General features: G+C 43.0%; 1 protein-coding gene across 14 annotated transcripts in view; it reads right to left on the bottom strand.

Moving 5' to 3' along the window:
• TCF7L2 (transcription factor 7 like 2) overlaps positions 1-14,453 on the bottom strand; it is a 191,663-nt gene that overhangs the window by 74,917 nt on the left and 102,293 nt on the right. For all 14 annotated transcript variants that reach the window (XM_044294990.1, XM_044294987.1, XM_044294994.1 and 11 more), the window contains one exon: positions 13,607-13,690. In XM_044294990.1, the coding sequence (XP_044150925.1) occupies positions 13,607-13,690 (84 nt within the window). The remainder of the gene's footprint in view (positions 1-13,606; positions 13,691-14,453) is intronic.

Raw genomic sequence — 14,453 nt, 5'->3', positions numbered from 1 at the left:
AATCTATGTATATTCCCGGTCACTAGAGGGCGACATATGTATATTACCGGTCACTAGAGGGCGACATAATCTATGTATATTCCCGGTCACTAGAGGGCGACATATGTATATTCTCGGTCACTAGAGGGCGACATAATCTATGTATATTCCCGGTCACTAGAGGGCGACATATGTATATTCCTGGTCACTAGAGGGCGATGTATTGTACACAATCTATGTCTATTCCTGGTCACTAGAGGGCAGTGGCATAGTGGGGGGGGGGGGAAGGGGGCAGAGAGGGCCATTGCCCTGGGCGCCAAATTGTAGGGGGCGCCAGGCAGCAGGCAGTATAATGAGGGTGATGGATGCCTATGAAGCAGTAGAATAGCGCAGGAGATCGTGATTATATCACTGTGACCTCCTGACCGCCGGACGCCTGAGCAAAGGCTACAAAAGGCGATGGAGAGAGGTGAGTATTTTTTTTTTTTTTTTATGTAAGTACTAAGGGCTATACTGGGGGCAATATGGAGGTGGGGGAAAGAATGGGGGCCATTACATATTATACAGAGGGGCCAATATATATTATACAGAGGGGACATTATATATTATAATTATACAGGGGGACCATTAATAGTGGTCCCTCTGTATAATATATAATGGCCCATTATTTATCCTAATATTACAGAGGGGTCATTATATATAATAATAATAATAAAACTCTGCAGAGATGAGACGCAGCTGAATGAAGGCGTCATGGCGGTCTTATCTCAGAATGAAGACGTTGAGGAAAGTCTACATCACAGGAGACGTCACTGGATGTAACAGGTATGGGGCGGTATTCTACTGTAATAATAATGTCCATGCACATATCTGTTTCACGGTAGGGTTGGGGGGTGGATTGAGAATATGGCCGACCCTGCCGCAACCTGGCCCCAGACTTCAGGTCACACTGTGTGTTCTGAATTCTGGGGGCTCACATCCATCTACTACATCATCTGTACACGGAGAGTAATCACTGTGTCATCTGTGGTGTTACATAGGACTGCCGGTGACATCTACTACATCATCTGTACACGGAGAGTAATCACTGTGTCATCTGTGGTGTTACATAGGACTGCCGGTGACATCTACTACATTATCTGTACTCAGAGAGTTATCACTGTGTTATCTGTGGTGTTACATAGGACTGCCGGTGACATCTACTACATTATCTGTACTCAGAGAGTTATCACTGTGTCATCTGTGGTGTTACATAGGACTGCAGGTGACATCTACTACATTATCTGTACTGAGAGAGTTATCACTGTGTCATCTGTGGTGTTACATAGGACTGCCGGTGACATCTACTACATCATCTGTACACGGAGAGTTATCACTGTGTCATCTGTGGTGTTACATAGGACTGCAGGTGACATCTACTACATTATCTGTACTGAGAGAGTTATCACTGTTATCTGTGGTGTTACATAGGACTGCCGGTGACATCTACTACATTATCTGTACTCAGAGAGTTATCACTGTGTCATCTGTGGTGTTACATAGGACTGCAGGTGACATCTACTACATTATCTGTACACAGAGAGGTATCACTGTGTTATCTGTGGTGTTACATAGGACTGCAGGTGACATCTACTACATTATCTGTACACGGAGAGTTATCACTGTGTCATCTGTGGTGTTACATAGGACTGCCGGTGACATCTACTACATTATCTGTACTCAGAGAGTTATCACTGTGTCATCTGTGGTGTTACATAGGACTGCAGGTGACATCTACTACATTATCTGTACACAGAGAGGTATCACTGTGTTATCTGTGGTGTTACATAGGACTGCAGGTGACATCTACTACATTATCTGTACTCAGAGAGTTATCACTGTGTCATCTGTGGTGTTACATAGGACTGCAGGTGACATCTACTACATTATCTGTACACAGAGAGGTATCACTGTGTTATCTGTGGTGTTACATAGGACTGCAGGTGACATCTACTACATTATCTGTACTCAGAGAGTTATCACTGTGTCATCTGTGGTGTTACATATGATGTAGTAGATGTCACCTGCAGTCCTATGTAACACCACAGATGACACAGTGATAACTCTCTGTGTACAGATAATGTAGTAGATGTCACCTTAAGTCCTATGTAACACCACAGATGACACAGTGATAACTCTCTGAGTACAGATAATGTAGTAGATGTCACCTGCAGTCCTATGTAACACCACAGATAACACAGTGATACCTCTCTGTGTACAGATAATGTAGTAGATGTCACCTGCAGTCCTATGTAACACCACAGATGACACAGTGATACCTCTCTGTGTACAGATAATGTAGTAGATGTCACCTGCAGTCCTATGTAACACCACAGATGACACAGTGATAACTCTCCGTGTACAGATGATGTAGTAGATGTCACCTGCAGTCCTCTGTACACGGAGAGTTATCACTGTGTCATCTGTGCTGTTACATAGGACTGCCGGTGACATCTACTACATTATCTGTACTCAGAGAGTTATCACTGTGTCATCTGTGGTGTTACATAGGACTGCAGGTGACATCTACTACATTATCTGTACACAGAGAGGTATCACTGTGTTATCTGTGGTGTTACATAGGACTGCAGGTGACATCTACTACATTATCTGTACTCAGAGAGTTATCACTATGTCATCTGTGGTGTTACATAGGACTGCCGGTGACATCTACTACATTATCTGTACTCAGAGAGTTATCACTGTGTCATCTGTGGTGTTACATAGGACTGCCGGTGACATCTACTACATTATCTGTACTCAGAGAGTTATCACTGTGTCATCTGTGGTGTTACATAGGACTGCAGGTGACATCTACTACATTATCTGTACTGAGAGAGTTATCACTGTGTCATCTGTGGTGTTACATAGGACTGCCGGTGACATCTACTACATTATCTGTACACGGAGAGTTATCACTGTGTCATCTGTGGTGTTACATAGGACTGCCGGTGACATCTACTACATTATCTGTACTCAGAGAGTTATCACTGTGTCATCTGTGGTGTTACATAGGACTGCAGGTGACATCTACTACATTATCTGTACACAGAGAGGTATCACTGTGTTATCTGTGGTGTTACATAGGACTGCAGGTGACATCTACTACATTATCTGTACACGGAGAGTTATCACTGTGTCATCTGTGGTGTTACATAGGACTGCCGGTGACATCTACTACATTATCTGTACACAGAGAGTTATCACTGTGTCATCTGTGGTGTTACATAGGACTGCAGGTGACATCTACTACATTATCTGTACACAGAGAGGTATCACTGTGTTATCTGTGGTGTTACATAGGACTGCAGGTGACATCTACTACATTATCTGTACTCAGAGAGTTATCACTGTGTCATCTGTGGTGTTACATAGGACTGCAGGTGACATCTACTACATTATCTGTACACAGAGAGGTATCACTGTGTTATCTGTGGTGTTACATAGGACTGCAGGTGACATCTACTACATTATCTGTACACAGAGAGTTATCACTGTGTCATCTGTGGTGTTACATAGGACTGCAGGTGACATCTACTACATCATCTGTACACGGAGAGTTATCACTGTGTCATCTGTGGTGTTACATAGGACTGCAGGTGACATCTACTACATTATCTGTACTCAGAGAGTTATCACTGTGTCATCTGTGGTGTTACATAGGACTGCAGGTGACATCTACTACATTATCTGTACACAGAGAGGTATCACTGTGTTATCTGTGGTGTTACATAGGACTGCAGGTGACATCTACTACATTATCTGTACTCAGAGAGTTATCACTGTGTCATCTGTGGTGTTACATAGGACTTTAGGTGACATCTACTACATTATCTGTACACAGAGAGTTATCACTGTGTCATCTGTGGTGTTACATAGGACTGCCGGTGACATCTACTACATTATCTGTACACAGAGAGTTATCACTGTGTCATCTGTGGTGTTACATAGGACTGCAGGTGACATCTACTACATTATCTGTACACAGAGAGGTATCACTGTGTTATCTGTGGTGTTACATAGGACTGCAGGTGACATCTACTACATTATCTGTACTGAGAGTTATCACTGTGTCATCTGTGGTGTTACATAGGACTGCAGGTGACCGCTACTACATTATCTGTACTGAGAGAGTTATCACTGTGTTATCTGTGGTGTTACATAGGACTGCAGGTGATATCTACTACATTATCTGTAAAGGTGCGTGTCCACAGGTTGGGGGGCGCAATACATGGCTTGCCCCAGGTGCTGGCAACCCACGTGGTCACTAGAGGGCGAAGCATTATACACAATCTACGTCTATCACTGGTCACTAGAGGGCAAGGTATTATACACAATCTATGTCTATTCCTGGTCACTAGAGGGCGATGTATTATACACAATCTATGGTCACTAGAGGGCGATGTATTATACACAATCTACGTCTATCACTGGTCACTAGAGGGCGATGTATTATACACAATGTATGTATATTCCTGGTCACTAGAGGGCGATGTATTACACACAATCTATGGTCACTAGAGGGCGATGTATTATACACAATCTATAGTCACTAGAGGGCGATGTATTATACACAATGTATGTCTATTCCTGGTCACTAGAGGGCGATGTATTATACACAATCTATGTATATTCCTGGTCACTAGAGGGCGATGTATTATACACAATCTATGTATATTCCTGGTCACTAGAGGGCGATGTATTATACACAATCTATGGTCACTAGAGGGCGATGTATTATACACAATCTACGTCTATCACTGGTCACTAGAGGGCGATGTATTATACACAATCTATGTCTATTCCTGGTCACTAGAGGGCGATGTATTATACACAATCTATGGTCACTAGAGGGCGATGTATTATACACAATGTATGTATATTCCTGGTCACTAGAGGGCGATGTATTATACACAATCTACGTCTATCACTGGTCACTAGAGGGCGATGTATTATACACAATGTATGTATATTCCTGGTCACTAGAGGGCGATGTATTACACACAATCTATGGTCACTAGAGGGCGATGTATTATACACAATCTATAGTCACTAGAGGGCGATGTATTATACACAATGTATGTCTATTCCTGGTCACTAGAGGGCGATGTATTATACACAATCTATGTATATTCCTGGTCACTAGAGGGCGATGTATTATACACAATCTATGGTCACTAGAGGGCGATGTATTATACACAATCTACGTCTATCACTGGTCACTAGAGGGCAAGGTATTATACACAATCTATGTCTATTCCTGGTCATTAGAGGGCCGATGTATTATACATAATCTATGTATATTCCTGGTCACTAGAGGGCGATGTACTGTACACAATCTATGTCTATTCCTGGTCACTAGAGGGCGATGTACTGTACACAATCTATGTCTATCTATGGTCACTAGAGGGCGATGTATTATACACAATCTATGTTAGAGGGCTACACATTATACAGACACTGCACATTTGACATTAAAGGGCCATATATTATATAAGCAGTATGTGTTGCCTGCCCCTACACATTACACACAAGCTACTCCTTACCACTAGAAGGCAATATGACATATGGGTTGGGTCGATTTCTGATCACTAGCGGGTTACAGGTACGATACTGTTGCCACAGATGACATTAAAGGGTCACTTTGTATAAGCAGTGTCCATTCCTGACCACTATAGGGCAATGTGGTAACTATTCCTAACCACTAGAAGGCGCCAATTTATACAAGCCGATTCCATTGCTGGTCACTAGAGGGCAGTGTACTGCATAACATTCTAGTGATATTCCTCACCACTAGAGGGCCCCGCACAGTACCATATAAGCGGACAACATATTAAACATACAAATGTAGCTACCCGTCACCACCAGAGGGTCGAGGGCAACATATTACATTACAGCTTTAGCTATTCCGAATCTTAACGGGCCACACATTATAGCTAGCTGTCCATAAAGTTTCAAGTTACCTCTGACCACTAGAGGGCCACATGTTATACAAGCTGCATCTATTATTGTCCTCTAGAGGGCAACATATTACAGCTTTTCTTATTCTGGATCTTAAAGGGCCACACATGATACGAGCTGTGTCTATTCCTGGCCACTAGAAGGCAACATATTATACAAACAGTGTTGCTATTTGTCACCACTAGAGGGCCACACATCACCAATGTGGTGCCTATTCCTGGCCTTTCACTCTATCTAAAGCTATGATGTGTGATACTCTACGGATATCAAGTCCTAAGCACTCGGGTCCCGTGGGTCCATTAGTTACCCTACACAGCGTCCATATTGTCAGTGACTAAACAGATGACAGTTTTGTTTGATGTAATAAAAATGATTAACTGTGTAAAGAAATTAAGTTGATAAATAGTCACACCCGAGTTTTACGACTGTAACAGGACTCACCAAGATCCCTCAGATTAGGTGTTTGCCCATGACATGGTCACATAAATACGTGACTACAAGGGTTATAATAGCCGAGTCCATCACGAGGAACAGTATATCATCATCATGGCAAAACCTTATAGTCCAACACCCACAAAACCAGGCAAAACGAGTCGACTTCGCCACCGATTAGAATGATTACATGACCTCTGGACTGTCTAAGGATGTCCTCTATAGAGTATCTCCAGACCACTGCTGACCTGATGCCTAAACTTTCACACAGAGACCTTGAAAATCGCACCAATCTTGGTTGAGGACAGGAATGGAATGGATACATTGTATACAAAAGAGGCAGAATAATAAAGAATAAAAATAAATAAATAAATAAAAGCTTCTGGGGTCAATGTAGGCTAAAGGGTTAAAACTCCTGGCAGCTGAGCAGCCTATGAGTGTCACATATAATGTATACCATTCACTAATAGGTAAAACAATGAGATAATCGCCTCCGATACAATGTAACCGCTAGGGCTGAATGCACACCAGACCTCCAGCTAATTTGGTCTCTGACAAAGTCAGCTTTGCTCAGTATATGGAAGGTGAAGAATACAATTTCGTTACAAAGCATACAGAGGAACCTTTCAGCGCCATTCAATAGTCGCTACATTGTATTACACGCGCAACGCAAATTGAATGGAGCGGGATTTGAGCTGAGACTAACAGCTCTTAACTGCTGGAATCAGTTCAAGGCCCTCCAATGATCCAGCTCCGCGCTGAATGATTCACACATTATGTTTATAAGCAGCAGACAAATGAATTGCATTTATTTAAATGTGTAACCCGTACAATACCAAAATCTTCCATTATGAGGCGGGCGGCAAAGATAATGTCGAAAGACACTTCACACAATGGGCCTCACAAAGGAAGCAAACCTTTAGGATTTACTGCAAACACCATTTGGTTTCAAGGAGCCTGACAGGTCCAGGCTGGTCAGGCTGGAAGCCGGCCGGCGTTGACAGAAGCTCGGTCATCCTCTGTGACGTTGGTCTCTAATCACCAGCTCAAGCCTATGGTACCAATAGAAAGTCAAAGTGGCTACACTGATGGATGGAGACAATCACTGACGCTATGAGACGTCTGAAGACCCAACCAGAAGACAGGCCACCACAATCATCGTCGAGGTTCCAGAAACTTTCAAGGTCAGTAAATTAGTCAAATTGGCTCCTAACGTTAAGAAAATTGGTCAACATCTCAAAAACCCAAATATGCTGCACTCAGTGCTGCACCCAACTGTTCTCCAGGCGTCTTCTGCCCCATTCTACGACTCACCACCTCTCCCTTTTCTTATAGAATTTAGGACACTGTTGGGTTTCCCAGAGCGTGACCCATTGAGAAAAGCAAGAGTGCCTCCAGATCGAAACTACATTTCCCCTCAGAAGGTCTTCACGTCTCAGCGGTAACCCCCTAATGTAGACCACCAGTCATGGTTTAACTTTATGAGAAGAACCCCCATCTTCAGGGTCATAAAAAGCTATTTTTGGGAACTTTTCATGCACGGGAAAGGTAATGCGGCCTGTCGTAATCTGGTGGGAAATGGGATTACAGCAGCCATCAGAGCAAACGACTGCTCCTTCTAATAATTGTTAGCGCTTTCATTGTAGAAACTTCTGCAGGTGATTTTGCTGCGTCCAGGACTTTATGTGGAATCGCCCCCTTCCCTCCCCCCCAAAACACACCAAATAAAAATCTCTTAAAAAGTCTGAGACCTTGTCTACATCACTGTGTGGGAACCCGGCCAGGAAAGGACTGGTGTATCCTGAAATCACATGCAGGAAATAGAAGCCAAGAAGCTGTGCCCTCCAACATGGAGTCACGCGGCATTTTCTCCGTAATCTCAGCCGATCCCATTCCAAGCCGAGGGAATTCTGCTGCATTACAGGGTTTTACATCACAATAAACCCCCTAATACTGGTCAATCTCATATCTATACAACTAATTATCTATCTCATACCTACCTAATATGTATCTCATATCTATCTATCTATCTATCTCAAATTTATCTACAGGTGAAACCCGAAAAATTAGAATATCGTGCAAAGTTCATTTATTTCAGTAATGCAACTTAAAAGGTGAAACTAACATGAGACTCATTACCGGCAAAGCGAGATATTTCAAGCCTTTATTTGTTATGATTTGGATGATTTTGGTTTACAGCTTATGAAACCCCAAAGTCACAATCTCAGGTCCCCTTTGCTCAGGGGGGAAGGATTAATTAGCTGACTAGAGTCTGACACTTTGAGCCGAGAATATTGAAACTTTTCACAAAATTTTAATTTTAAGTTGCATTACTGAAATCAATGGACTTTTGCACGATATTCTAATTTTTCACCTGTATCTATCTCATATCTATCTATCTATCTATCTATCTATCTATCTATCTATCTAATATCTATCTATCTCATATCTATTATCTATCTATCTATCTATCTATCTATCTATCTAATATCTATCTCATATCCATCTATCTATTATCTATCTCATATCTATCTCATATCTATCTCTCTCATCTATCTATCTCATATCTATCTATCTCATATCCATCTATCCATCCACCATATGTCTTGTTTATGCGCACAGGAAATAATAAAGTTCTAGAAGTCTCCCGTCTCCCGTCTTCTCTCGCTTGAACTTGACGGACTGATGTCTTTTTCATGTAACTTTATTCTCCTTTCACGGCAAAAGGAAAAACTCCCATGTTTGGTCCCCGGTATATCAGGAATTTTCGGTCAGCAAGTAATATTTCTCAGGGGTCTTGGCTGAAGACGGGATAAAGACGCAAGCCGTAAGCGGCTCAGACCGCCTGTGTGCACATGTGAGGCGGCCATTACCAGCTATCCGCTCCGGCGCAGGGAGCCGCCTGCACTATTGTGCTCCAGATCTCGCACACTTGACTGTAACGGTTGTTTTTCCTCTGTGTGTCAGCGCGCTCATTCACGGTAAACTCCTAATTTATTACTATTGCCGGGGATTTAAGTAAAGCTTCGTTCCTTCCACTGCCAAAAACTAACAGCAGACGCAGAAGTGCCATCTGATTTATACGCTCTGCAGCCGGGCCAAGAATAAAGCCAGCGCGGAGAGGCTGCGAGCATGCAGGAGGTGAGGAGAGGAGCTGTCAGGAGCCTGCGAGTATCAAAGCCCAACTCAACTGATACATTGTATCAATAACATAACACTTCAGATCATACCAACAGGGAGGTCCGGGGAGAACCGGGATATCCCATGTGTTCAGACCCCGGGATATCTACAGTATATGCTGCAACATAAGCTTGTGGGTAACACGTGAAGATCCCCTCGCTCTTCTGGATTACTGCAGTGACCACCCACAATCAGCGCTGCGGACGCATCATGATACATGTGACGCCATTACTTCCCGTCCAGAGAGGGAGCCAGACACCTGCAGTGCTAGGTCAAGAGCTAGGTCCCTAATTGGGCTAAGTTTGTGTTAATTGGTTTTAAAAAGGGACGTTTCTAAACAATTTTAGGGGTGGAGCTTAAAGGGCATCTGTCAGCAGTTTTGTACCTATGACACCGGCTGACCTGTTACATGTGCACTTGGCTGCTGAAGACATCTGTGTTGGTCCCATGTTCCTATGTGCCCGCATTGCTGGGAAAAAATTATGTTTTAATATATGCAAATGAGCCTCTAGGAGCAACGGGGGCGTTACCATTACTCTTAGAGGCTCTGCTCTCTCTACAACTGCCACGCCCTCTGCATTTTGATTGATAGGGCCAGGTGTGATGATGCTTTTGCTGCCTGGTCCTGTCAATCAAAGTGCAGAGAGCGCAGCAGTTGCAGAGAGAGCAGAGCCTCTAGGTGTAATGGCAACGCCCCTGTTGCTCTTAGAGCCTCATTTGAATATATAAAAAAATAATTTTTCTCAACAATGTGGGCACATATGAACATGGGACCAACACAGACGGCTTCATCTGCCAGGAGCACATGTAACGGGTCAGCTGGTGTCATAGGGACAGAACTGCTGACAGATGCCCTTTAAAATGCCCCAAGATTTTGGTTTTTATTGGACGCTGCAGGGACATCCATGTCACCCAACATTTCAGCTATGCACAAATACCGGACATAAGTTATTAAAGGAATCACTCTCATCGGCTGCAGGAGCCATCAGAATCCAGTGCACAGAAAGTAATAATTCCTACTGATCTTCTTAAGAATCCGTCATCAGACCCTGGGCTCTGATACCAGTCTGCAGATGGGTTCAGGCTGTAGAAAAACTGGAAAACCTCAGGGAACGCCAGCAAAAGGCTGAAATTGTTCCACGACTGAAATAGTAACATTGTATCTGGGATCTATTCTTGCAGATACAGTATATACATGTATTCGGAGAACAGCGCCCCCAGTGGCCAATCTGAGCGCCTGATATTCATGGCTACAGTATTCAGTAGCAGCGACACAATAAATCCACAGTGTGCAACGGCCAAATCACTACAACTAAAAAACAGGAATAAAAAAAAAATGTAATACTTAAATATTATTTTATCATAAATATATTTACAAATACCTTTTATTATTTATAATGGACTACTGTCCTGCACTCATATGATCATGAGCGTCCCGATGCGCACAGTATAGTAACCTATGATGCTGTGCGCTCCCGTGCGCACGGTGTATGCCGCTCCGGGACATATGGCCCGCTCACGGACAGTATATCTCAGAGGGCATACGGTCGTGTGCATGAGCCCTAAGCCGTAGTGCTGCCTCAGCCTCCTCTCTGATTGTCAGGAATCATGATCCCGAATACAGGTGAATCTCTGTGGGAATGGAGAAGATGAGGAGACATGAGAGGAGGGTGGGGGAGCAGCACTTGTTTACAGTCTCCATTACTACAGCCCGTCCGTCCTCTCTGTACGTCATGATTATCAATTATAACAGTGATGATTATATACAATTCATCCCCCAGAGGCGCAAAACTATCCCTGATACATGATAAAGTGGAAAACCATAAAAGTTGTAGAATAAAAGTTATTAAAGTGAATACAGATAATTACTCATTAGTAAGACGTCTCTCATACCGCTGTACATTAAGTACAATACATGCTGATTATCTATCTATCTCATATCTATCTATCTCATATCTATCTATCTATCTATCTCATATCTATCTATCTATCTATCTATCTCATATCTATCTCATATCTATCTATCTATCTATCTATCTATCTATCTATATCATATCTATCTATCTCATATCTATCTATCTATCTATCTATCTATCTCATATCTATCTATTTATCTATCTATCTATCTATCTCATATCTATCTCATATCTATCTATCTATCTATCTATCTATCTCATATCTATCTCATATCTATCGATCTATCTATCTCATATCTATCTATCTATCTATCTATCTATCTATCTCATATCTATCTCATATCTATCGATCTATCTATCTCATATCTATCGATCTATCTCCTATCTATCTCATTATCTATCTCATTATCTATCTATATATCTCCTATCTATCTCATTATCTATCGATCTCTCTATCTGCAGAGATGTAGGATAAGACTGAGGAGCTCCGATTTCTCTTAGTATTCGGAGGGGGATAAAACACTTCTAGAATCTTTGAATCCTGAAAAGAATGTGAATAAACATCACGCAGTCAATATGATACAATGTTGCAGTAAATTACAGGACGCAATGACTTTCTATGACACAATGTAGCATTTCCAATTAGAAGCCATATCACTAATGGTGGCCACCAGGACTGTCCTCCTATGTCTCCTGGACATCAAGGCCACATAGTCGCAGGCGGGCGCTGGCTGCGCACAATTCCTGCATCATAATTTCCTCCACCTTAAGCAGTACAATAATGAGAATGTGCGGCTGACCCCGCGGACCCCGGCGCCTCACCAGCCAGCTCTGCGCCCTGAGCACACCGGCGATTCCTCTCTCCCTGCGTCTCTCTGGCTGCGGGCGGCTCAGTAATTACGGCGCCTTATTGCAATTATTTCTATGTCAGAAGCCTAAAACGTTAAAAATGCCCAAGGTTCATCAGAGAAACCTTCAAAAGCCGCTCTCCTCCGGCTGCGCAGGTTCTAGAGCCGCAGATCGGCTGGAGAGGATGTGACTCGTTTCAGGCAAAATTTTAATGATTGGCTTGGTCTCCTCCGTCCGCGGGCCCCTGGAGCTGGTCATTAAAAGGCAGGAAATGCCCTCACCGACCGTCATTACCACTTAATTATGGATTGTGTTTGTAGTGAAGGCCGTCGCCTTTATGGGAACATTTTCTAACAAGAAGGAGCTTGTGTTCCTTCAGGTTTGGTATCCGATCACCTGCTGCGGAGATATTTTGCCGGCAGCAGATTTGCATCATAATAGGGTCATTCTTTCCTCTGCATCTCATGTATAAACCACTTGGCACTTGGGAGCGAGCACAAGGTGGTGACTGGTGAGGGGCAAAGCGCCATGGCCTCTTAAACCAACAATGGGGTCAGCAGCGGACCAACAAAGTGCCCTGAGAAATACCGAGCTCCTCGTACCCCCCGCTCCCACCAGTCCGGGGAGAAATAGCACAGTTGTATGTGAAACGTGTTTCAGGCCTCAGACTTTACATGGAGAAATGCAAAAAGAAGAGGATGCAAAAATAAAAACTCCTCTATTCCATTACTTCTGTCTGACAACTCTTTTTCCCACGCCACCAAATAGGTGTCAGACACAATCCCTTCGCCTTTTCTACACAGATATGAGGTATACACAGTCACATGACAACTAGGGTCCTCCCACAGCAGTCATGTGACTAAGCACCACCCACAGCTGTCATGTGACTAAGCACCACCCACAGCAGTCATGTGACTAAGCACCACCCACAGCAGTCATGTGACTAAGCACCACCCACAGCAGTCATGTGACTAAGCACCACCCACAGCAGTCATGTGATTAAACTCCAACCAGGGATAAAAATATATTTACAAAGAGGCAACATTGTCAAGCCTAAATAATTACAAAGTAAGTCGTGGCCCGTATAGAGTACACATGAATCCATGCAGTATCAGACATGTCCAGGAATGATCCGATTTATAAGGGGCATGCAGATGGGAGAAAACCTCAAACAGTCTTAAAGCTACGGAAAGTTTGGAAATTGAACGCAACTCCTAGAGAACAGACAGAGGTAGGTGCCAATCACTTACGATGTGACCTGGAGATGGAGACCTGGCGTCCTTCATTGCCTGTCGACTCTGAACGTCCAACAGCGGCCATTTCATCTGCAAATACTGTAAAGAAGGAGAAAGGAAACATTAGCGCAAAACTGCAGACACAATGCGAACAAGAAAATATAGAGAGTACAACTCCCAACATCCCGAACACAACCCCACACATACTAAGAAGACCACAAGGGAGGAGGCCACAGATCCCAGAAAACAGCTTGATAGGATGAATACATCATCATCATCACTCCATAGACAGCGGTATCATCCATCTGTGCTCAGGACGTCATAGAACAGAACACAATGAGGCTCAACTCGAGTTATACTGTTTTATGTTTGATGTTCTGTGTTGAATCCTACTTCGTAGCATATTGAAACATGAAAATGTATAAATTCTTGCTACATTCAAACCATACAACCAATACTTTGATGTAACTGTAAACGTTTGCAAATTATTCTTTATTGCTGGTATTTACATAAACATACTTCAATGTTTTAAATGTAAGTTTACATTGAAAAATCCTAATAAAAATCATCTTTGAAAGAATATATAGGAGATATCAGAACATATAGGACAACGTCCCGGCAGGAAAGCATCAGATATGAGGAGGAAGAAGATAATTAATGAACTACACACAATGCAGACAAATCATCTGTATGAAGCGTGATGGAAGATATGAATCTGTACATTAACCCTAAATAAATATCCTTGTCCTCCGTGTATCCCGTATACAGATCCCTGTCCCCCGTGTATCCTGTATACAGATCCCCGTCCTCCGTGTATCCCGTATACAGATCCCCATCCTCCGTGTATCCCGTATACAGATCC

The sequence above is a fragment of the Bufo gargarizans genome, chromosome 5 (genome assembly GCF_014858855.1).
Source record: "Bufo gargarizans isolate SCDJY-AF-19 chromosome 5, ASM1485885v1, whole genome shotgun sequence".
Classification (NCBI taxonomy): domain Eukaryota; kingdom Metazoa; phylum Chordata; class Amphibia; order Anura; family Bufonidae; genus Bufo; species Bufo gargarizans.
This window is presented reverse-complemented; position numbering and strand designations above follow the sequence as displayed.